At 49.6% G+C, this 10,000-nt stretch overlaps 1 protein-coding gene across 5 annotated transcripts in view; it reads left to right on the forward strand.

The window, feature by feature from the left end:
* The window catches only part of satb1b (SATB homeobox 1b), a 68,070-nt gene that overhangs the window by 26,663 nt on the left and 31,407 nt on the right, over positions 1–10,000 (forward strand). For all 5 annotated transcript variants that reach the window (XM_030370292.1, XM_030370291.1, XM_030370289.1 and 2 more), the window contains 3 exons: positions 3,639–3,750; positions 5,213–5,290; positions 8,931–9,532. In XM_030370292.1, coding sequence (XP_030226152.1) covers positions 3,639–3,750; positions 5,213–5,290; positions 8,931–9,532 — 792 coding nt within the window. The remainder of the gene's footprint in view (positions 1–3,638; positions 3,751–5,212; positions 5,291–8,930; positions 9,533–10,000) is intronic.

Below are 10,000 nucleotides of genomic sequence, written 5' to 3' on the forward strand. Positions count from 1 at the left end.
AGAGAGAGAGAGAGAGAGAGAGAGAGAGAGAGAGAGAGAGAGAGAGAGAGAGAGAGAGAGAGAGAGAGGCTTGACACACCTCCCCACTGAAATCCTTAAAAGAGGGTTAAGGAAGGGAGGAGGGGGGTTGCGAGTACTTTGTAAAACACAGCTTGTCTTGGGCCCCTTGTCAAACATGTAGTCTAATTCTTGTGTAGCCGGGGCCTTGCTTTGTGTGTTTGGCCTCTGAGGGCCTGTATATAATATAGAGGGTGGGGGGGGGGGGGGGACATATGCTCGCATCAAGTAAATGGAACGTGCCAGTGTCAGTAGTCTCGCTGCCGGTTCTCACCGACGCATTGACTCTTCACCTCACTTAGCTAGTCCTCCCCGGCTCACACACACACACACCCTCGCCCCCCTCCCCCCCCCCCCCCCCATCGCTCCCCCATCACTTGGAAACCATAGCGACAAAGGAGTCACCCACACTACAACTACAACACGTGCACGTGTTCGCGCACACCACACACACACAGTAGAGCACCCCCTTGATGCACCAGCTGCTGTGTTGCGTAGCAGCAAAACGGCATCAGAACGGGTGCGTGTTTGTGTGTGTGTGTCTTTGTGTATGTGTGTGTGTGTTTGCATGCTGAGAGGCCAGACAGAAATAAGAGGACCTCTTCCTCCACGTGATTTAAGACTTCAGGCTGGGCTAGGCTGTGTGTTTGTGTGAGTGTGTGTGTATGTATTTATGTGTGTGTGTGTGTGCCTGTTTGTGTTTAAAGGTGGTGTACGTGCTCTGGAGTGTATACATTTTCCTCTGGATTCTCTCTCTTGATTTCCTCTCTCTGTCTCATTCTCTGTCTCTCTAACTCTCTCTCTCACTCTCTCTCTCTCTCTCTCTCTCTCTCTCTCTCTCTCTCTCTCTCTCTCTCTCTCTCTCTCTCTCTCTCTCTCTCTCTCTCTCTCTCTCCCTCTCTCTCTTGTGCTGTCTTGCTCTTCCTATTTCTTTTCTATGTCTCTCTCTCTCTCTCTCCCTATATCTCTGTCTGTCTCTCTACCTGCCAATGACAGGGCTTGCAGGAGATGTTGAATACTGATAGAAGACCAATGCCACTTCCTGGTCTAGCAGATAAGCTGCCTGTGCTGCAGATGGCTATCACTTATAGGTTCTACACACAGACACACACACACACACACACACACACACACACACACACACACACACACACACACACACACACACACACACACACACACACACACACACACACACACACACACACACACATACACACTACCTGTTGATTAGCCATGGCACAGACCTCCCTTCCGGCTGAAATGGTGGTCACAGAGGCTCTGGTTATCTGTGTGTGTGCGGGTGTGTTTGTGTGTGTGTCTGTGTGTGAGCGTTTGTGTGAGGGATAGAATGAGTGCAGAGAGTAAATACGAGGTGTGTGGTGTTGCGTGCACCACTTCTCACACTCGCACACACACATACACAAACACTCATGCAGGCACTCACGCGCACACTCAAATTCAGCGCACACACACAGTTGTGGGGGCCCTTGTGAGAGGAGAAGTGATGTATTGAGGTAGAGAGCTGATTAATGAGGACCGTTTATTAGAACATCTGTGTCAAACATGGCGGAGAGAGAGAGAGCGAGATGGGGATGCTGAGAGAGAGAGAGAGAGAGAGTGAGCGAGAGAGAGAGAGAGAGAGAGAGAGAGAGAGAGAGAGAGAGAGAGAGAGAGAGAGAGAGAGAGAGAGAGAGAGAGAGAGAGAGAGAGAGAGAGAGAGAGAGAGAGAGAGAGAGAGAGGGAGGGAGGGAGATACAGAGAGAGATACAGAGAGAGATACAGAGAGAGATACAGAGTGTGTTGTTGGGCCATCTTGTGTTGTTCTTCATGAGTAAAGCCACACCCAGATCCTCAGAGAACACCTAGAGTGGGGCAGAGGAGTCTGTTATCAGGGCAGTGGCCGACCCGGCGGCTGCTATGTATCTTAAGGTTATGTTCTGATGAATGGCGTATTGCAGAGGAACGCCCACACATGCTATTGCCCTGTTAGCGTCACACTACGTGTACTCATTCAACACATTTTAGATCCAGTTTTACCAGATACTAGTTTGAGCTGATATGATATGATGATGAATGTCGTTGAAAGGCAACTCTATGTTTTTTTAGGGACTCGTTCCATGTTGACCTCAGAGGGGGAATCCCCTCTATCTTGTGGATCTACCCTGTGGCATTATGGGTAAACACTGTTGTCCCATAATTCAGTTGTACTCGTTTCGTAGCAGGACAACTTTATCGATTTATTGTTTCTGAAGGGTTAGAAAAGATGGGCTGTTTGGCATCTATTTCTTCTCTAGAGGTTTTGGTTTACTGTATTACTTCTAGCGTGAAGTTCAAGGTATAGATAGGGTGAGAGTTTGAGAGTGTGCTTCAGAATGTGAGTGGGTGTGTGCCCGTGTGTGTGTGTGTGTGCATGATGGCCCCCACCTCGTCTTGTCGTGCGCACCAGGCTGCCAGAAGGCCCCCCCCGCCCCCCGAGCGCACGTATTAAAGAAAATGATAAAGATGGCATACCTGTAATTTGAAAACAGATGGTTGAGCTCTTTTGAATATTTATAACAATCAAAAAACAATTTCTCCTGCGCCAAACCTGCTACCTGCCCAGGGGCCAGCAAGGTGCTAAAACATTCATTTTAATGAAACGGGGAGGGAGGAAAATTGTAAAAAGTAACAACTAAAATGCTTTTTTTCTCCATTCCTTCCTGCTGTTACCAATGTAAACGGATGCGATGGAATTGACTGAGGAGGGGGCTCAGAGAAAAGGATGGGGGGGTACCTAGGATACTTACACGCTCAGCACGGCCCCTGAACCCCTTGAAGACGTGTTTTCTGTCCCCAACAGATTGTGTAAATAAAGACGCAGGAAGGAACCCTCAGCTGTTTACGTTGCGTCGCTTCCCAGATGCTGATATTTAATAAGGCGCTTTATTTTTTTCCCTTTTACATTTTTTTTATACAATCCGTTGGCTTTATTGTTCTATGGCCCGATTGAAGGTAAACATGTCCGATTAGGCGCGTTCTTGATCTCCACAAAGCTAATATTGTTCCCGCACTAGCGCGAGTCTTCCACTCCCACCCTTACACCCCGAGAAGAGCGCTCTGATAAAACTCTGTGGCGCCCGGTTAGAAAGAGAAGGTGATTCACTTTGTTTTTGGTTTGTTTTATTAATGTTTTAATTATTTTGCTTATTTCCTTCATCTTTGCACACTATTTATATAAATTCATGCATGTCTGACTTGGGCCTGGTTATTATTATTTCGTAATTATTCTATTTATTTTAATTATATTTAATTTTTATCGGTTTTGACTTACTTCTCAACTTTAAACCGTCATTTTCCAAGCAAATTCAGTGTATGTTTCAAATTCTTAAATATTATGTCTGAACATCCCACATCCTGAAACCCTCTCTTTCTGTCCACTTCTCTTTTTTGCTGTCTCTCTCCTTTTGTGTGTGTGTGTGTGTGTGTGTGCGTGTGTGTGTCTCTCTCTCTCTCTCTCTCTCTCTCTCTCTCTCTCTCTCTCTCTCTCTCTCTCTCTCTCTCTCTCTCTCTCCGTCTCTCAATCAATGTCTCTCTTCCAGAGTATGATTTCGTCTATTGTGAACAGTACTTACTATGCAAATGTGTCGGCGGCAAAGTGTCAGGAATTCGGTCGCTGGTACAAACATTTCAAGAAGACAAAGGACATGATGGGTAAGCAAAACGCTGGGGCGCGCACACACACCACACACACACACACTCGCACACACACACACACACACACACACACACACACACACACACACACACACACACACACACACACACACACACACACACATACACACACACACACACACACACACACCACACACACACACTCGCACACACACACACACACTCACACACACACACACACACACACACACACACACACACACACACACACACACACACACACACACACACACACACACAGGCGCACACTCCCACATACACACACAAACACACACACACGCATGCCACACACACGTGCCACACACACACAAGCACATACACACACACACACACACACACACTGCAGTTGACATTCCAATTCACCTTCCTCCCTAGAGAGAGTTTTATTTGTGTGATATCTGCGACTTTTTCACGTTCATCTGAAGCACATTTCTATGATCTAATAATTCCACATCTTTCAGTGGATGCTATCACAGGTGAATGGGCTGCCACCTCTGATTTATCCACAGCGCTTTAGCAAAATATCTCATCGATAGCTCAGGCAAATTGAGAGCCCCTGGTTCCTGTGTGTGTGTGTGCGACTGTGTCTGCTCACACACAACAAGGCACACAGAGATTCGGATTGGCAATGAGCGGAAAATACGACAATGCTGTGAGCATCTCGTCCTGAAATCAATTAGATTTTCTCCTAACAGTGCTCTCTTTATGTCATTCTGAAGAAACACTTTCTGACCCGCCGGGGAAACAAGGTTACGTTATTAGCCTTAATTTAGCGCTGTGGCTAAAGATGGCGTTCCAATATAGTTTAAATCTCTTGATGAAGTGCAGCGTCCTGCCGGGTCCGAGGCTGTGTGTTAATGTCACGGCTGCGTTTTAGCCTTTCCCAAATCAATTGAAATCCTAGGTTATTTTTCCCACTCTTTTTTTTCCAGATTTTTTTTCGGTGGGGGTGGGGCTGCTCTCTCTCTCTCTCCCTCTCCTCGCTGGCGTTAAAGATAAGGTCATGGAGTGTGTTCACACCCTTGTGCCGCGCTCGTCGCTGCTCGGTTCGTTTAGTTTGTTAATGTTTTAAGTGATATTTTCTATCGTTATGCTGCACCTCACCTGATCCTCATCAGTAAATCCACATATCCACTCCAGGTCCGCGCCCCCGTGTTAACCCTGAGCTAGAGTACGTCAGTTAGCCTTGGTCAAAATTAGGCTTAAATACACCTTGGTTATTTCGTCCACTGATGGCATCCGTATCTTTTATCTCGCTATGAGATTTAGCGAGACTAGTCCGGAATCTCACAGTAAATGGTGAACAATGTTCCTCGATTTACTGAATTTTTGTATTGTGTGTGTGTGTGTGTGTGTGTGTGTGTGTGTGTGTGTGTGTGTGTGTGTGTGTGTGTGTGTGTGTGTGTGTGTGTGTGTGTGTGTGTGTGCTTGTCTGCAGGCATGCGCCAGCCCTCCCAGCTCGAAGGGTACCTGGGGACCTGTGTTCTCCGAGAGAGCCCACGGGCCAACGTGCTAGGTATGAACGCACACAATCACACACTCTGCCTCTCTCTTCTCGACACACACACACAGACACACACACACACACACACACACACACACAATAGGGTTCATCCTCTTTTTTTGTTTACATTTTCTCACGCTCAAATATGTACACACTCTCTACCCACTCATGGGGCACAAACAAACACACGCGAGGGCACAAACTCGCGCCAGCGACGTGTGTTTCACACGCCACGCCAGCCCAACCCATAGCCACAAAAGCTGCTATCGGAGCCTCAGGTGCCAGCCCGTTGCCCATGGCGACACACCCCGCCCCCCTTGAAGGGCTGATAATGGGGTGCCCAGGGGCCCCCCGGGGGCCCTTTAGGCAGCGGGAGCACACCCCTCCCCTCCCCATACCCAGGCCGGGTGTTCAGCCTGACCCTAATCCACTCCAACCCCCAACCTCCTGGCCCTCCGTCCCCGTCCCTGGGTCCTGGAGGCGGGGAGGCGGAGGCTGGTGCAGGCAAGGGTGCCGGCTGCATCATGCAGGCCTCCAGCATTCAGGCCTGAACCTCTGTCTGTCGGTCTGTCTGCTGTCTCTCTCTCTCTCTCTCTCTCTCTCTCTCTCTCTCTCTCTCTCTCTCTCTCTCATTCTCGCTACACCCCTCTCTCTTCCCGCCCCTCTCTTGGGTCTCAGTGCTGGAGGCCTCGCGCTCCAACACTTTCCCAGTGTTGGTGCTGGAGGTCTCTCATCAGCTGAAGTACCGCAGCCTTTTAGCTTTCAGCCAAAGACGGGAGATCTCTCTCTGTCTGCTCCTTCAGCCCACATCGCCCCGTTTGCCTCCATTGTGCCTTTATTTTTTTAATCCACCGCTCTTTTGTGGCGGGAATCCACACGTGAGGAGGACTATGGCGTTTTCTCCTCCTTCCCTCCCCGGCCTCCTCCTCCTCCTCTTCTCCTCTTTTCAATTTGCATGGAAATGCCTGTGTGTGTGTGTATGTTGTGTTGTGAGCATGCCCCCCAGCAATGTGTGTTAGTCAGGCATATATACACAGCAAACACACACACACAAACACACTGCGGTGGTGCGTGAATTGGCATGGGGTACCGGGGCGCCGGGGAATGCCAGGGATTATGGGTAAAAGATGTGATTATTACCCAGATTTTTCTTTCTCTTCTGGTTTTTTGTCCCCCCACCCTTCATCTTTTTTCCCTCTTCTTTTTATTTATCTTTCGCCTGACAAGCGTTCAATAGGGGCGCTTTTGGCCGGCCCGCGCTCTGATTAGCGCCAGTTAAGATCTTAAACACAAGGCCTCCAACACGCCATTATTCTGGGATATTTCTGGAGAACATTCCATGCACTTAATCTTTTATCTGCACGTTAAAATATTCAGCTTATTGAAGATCTCCCTCTTACCGTGTACACACACAAACATACATACACACACACAACCACGCATACATACATACAGACAGACAGACACACACACACACACACACACACACACACAGGCACACACTCCCTCGACGCCCTGCTTAACAACATTTATTTTTTTCCTCATAGCTTCTCAGAATGTGTTTTTCAATATTTCTTTAAAGGGGTTGTCGTGCGCACTTTAGGTGTTAATGTTTATATTTAGTGCAACCCCACTCACACCCACACGCACATCGTAAAGATTTGATAAAGATTGTGTGTGTGTGTGTGTGTGTGTGTGTGTATGTGTGTGTGTTTTTTGTGTACAAGTGTGTGTGTGTGTGTGTGTGTGTAGGCGGGCTGGTCGGGTGGGAGTCGCTGCTCTAAATACGCATTTAAGTTGCCGTGGATACACTCTGGATCTAAAAATTATAGTTTTTCATCCGATAAACACATAATTTAAACCTTTAAAGGTTTAAAATCTTTAAAGATATACTAAAACCGCTATTATAGACTTACAGTTTCCCCGCATTAGAAGAGACGCCAAAGATATTACCACCAAACAATTATTTATTTACTGGTTTATACGCGACGTGTCTGCACTGGTACGGCGGAGTCCAGCTCACTGTGCAGTTTATCCCCTAGTCTGTCTCTCTTCATTCTCCATTCATTATGTTCATATTTAGGTCCCAGCAACACGGCCCTCACATTGCTAATATTAGAATTAACGATCTAACACACACACACACACACACACACACACACACACACACACACACACACACACACACACACACACACACACACACACACACACACACACACACACACACACACACATACACACACACACACACACACACACACACACAGAAACTTACAAACAGAAACATACACATAAACACACACACAGACACAGCTCTCACACTCTGGCCCACAGGTTTTTGTGCTGACATGATTAGGCCATGGACAAACCCTTACCCTCAGGGGATGGGTTTTGCTTCATGCTTTTGTGTGTGTGTATGTGTGTGTGTGTGTGTGTGTGTGTGTGTGTGTGTGTGTGTGTGTGTGTGTGTTTGTGCACGCACCTCCTCTTTAACAACGCATGCCGCTAAAAATAGTCCTCCATGTGGAATTTGAAAGGTGATATTTAACTGTACACACACACACACACATTGACATTTTCCTGTTCTTGTGGGGACACCCGTTTCAAACACAAAGGACTTGAGGAGTGAGTGCCATTTAGTGTGTAAGTGTCCCCACATGCGCGTGCTGCGAGCCCACAGGGTTCATATGCCGTCCCCTGTCCTCACAGCGCAGTCAACACAACACCGCCACATCTCACAGCCACCAGACTTGAGATCGCAGGGCCAACAGTGGGCCAGTGTTGTGCAATGGTGTGTGCAGCCTCTCAGACCTCACTATAAACAACAGTCCCCCCCTCCACCCTCCTCCCCACTGCCTGCAATTAAGTTTGTGGAAGAGCAGCAACTCTAGTGAGCTGGGCCGCCTGCAGACCCCAGTGACCCGGCCGGTAATAAGCAGTAATTAATAGAATAGATGAAAATTGAATCGCGGCCTTTTGTCACAGGAGTGTTCTCCGTCCTCGCTTAACAGGTCAGCGCGAAAGGCCGAGGGATATTTATGTTGAGTTGACGGCACTGAAATCGCTTCCATTTATTTTTTTGCTTCCTCTTCTCTGCGGTTTGTAGCTTTGGCGCCGGCAACATATTGGTCTTGGCTCGCTTCCCTTTTGTCTGTGTTGTCATTAGAGTGCCCTGAATCACATGAATCACACTGAATCACATTAACGGCCACACCTCTCCTCCTCTCCTCCTCTCCTCCTCCCCTCCTCTCCTCCTCTCCCTTCACGTCTTGTGTCCTCTCCCCGCTCCTTTCAACCCTTCTGTTCTTCACACTTCTACCTTCTACCACCTCTGCGTCCTCTCCTTTCTCCTCTTCTTTTCCTTCTCCCTCCACCTCCTCCACCTTCTCCACCTCTTTAAACTCCCCAACCACCTCCTTCTCCTCCTCTCCTCCTCCTTCTACCCCACTCTCCTCCTACTCTTCTTCCTCCTCCTCCTCCTCCTCCTCCTCCTCCATCTCTCCTTTCTTCTCCTCCACCTCCTCAACCTCCTTCTTCACCTCCTTCACCTCCTCCTCCTCCTCCTCCTCCTCCTCCTCTTCCTCCTCCTCTACCACCTCTTCTTCTTCCTCCTCCCCCTTCTCCTTCTCCTGCTCCTCCTCCTCTGCAGCGGAGATGGACGGTCTGTCAGACCTCTCCCCGCCGGGATCCAACCACAGCGGCGGGCACAACCACAACCACCACCACAACCACCTGGGCTTCACCCAGCAGCAGCAGCCCATCCCGGGCAGCACCGCCGAGCAGACGCCCTCGTCTCCGGTGCCCCCGCTGGCCCACGGGCCCTCGCCCCACAGCGGTGGCGGCGGTGGCGGTGTAGGTGGCGGCGGCGGCGGCGGCGGCGGCGGAGGTGGTGGCGGCGGGCAGCCCGGCGGTCGCCAGCAGCAGCCCCCTCCCCAGATCCCCCCCGGCCTCCACCACCCGGGGCTGGTGTCCACTCCCATCAGCCCCCAGCTGGTGAACCAGCAGCTGGTGATGGCCCAGATCCTCAACCAGCAGTACGCCGTGAACCGTCTCCTGGCGCAGCAGTCGCTGTCCCAGCAGTACCTCAACCACCCGCCCGTCAACCGCGCCTCGCTCAGCAAGCCCATGGACCCCCAGCTGGGCTCCAACGCCGAGGTCTCCATGGAGATCTACCAGTGGGTGCGGGACGAGCTGAAGAGGGCGGGCATCTCGCAGGCGGTCTTCGCGCGAGTGGCCTTCAACAGGACGCAGGTGAGCATCAGGGTCTCCGAAAAGTTTAAAAGCAGTTCAAGTGAGGAATAGAGGAAGACTTGAGCAGTGCTTTAATGTTGACGTGAGGGACACCCTTTTTGTACTTTCTGCGGTGTCACCTGAATTTGGCATCTTGGATAAGCGGAACACATCCTTTGTTCTCTTAGAAAAAGGCAGGTTGGTGTAGTGGCTAGGGTGTTGGGCTCCCGGCTGAAAGATACTGGGTTTGATCCCCCACTGTAAGCTGCACTAACCCCTGCCTGGTCCTTAATGATCTGTAGCTGAGATTACTGTCAGTGGTGTTGCATCAAAGCATCCACTAAAAGACTAAATAGCAACTAGGGAAGTCCGGTTCCTGATGAGTCGTGTTTTCTGACCATAGGTTGGCCTCCTATCTGAGAGGCCTGAGAAGGGGGGTTTCAAATCCGACATGGCAACCCTTCAAATTAATGTGTTCTGCTTGCTAAA

Source organism: Gadus morhua, chromosome 11 (genome assembly GCF_902167405.1).
Source record: "Gadus morhua chromosome 11, gadMor3.0, whole genome shotgun sequence".
In the NCBI taxonomy this organism is placed as follows: Eukaryota; Metazoa; Chordata; class Actinopteri; order Gadiformes; family Gadidae; genus Gadus; species Gadus morhua.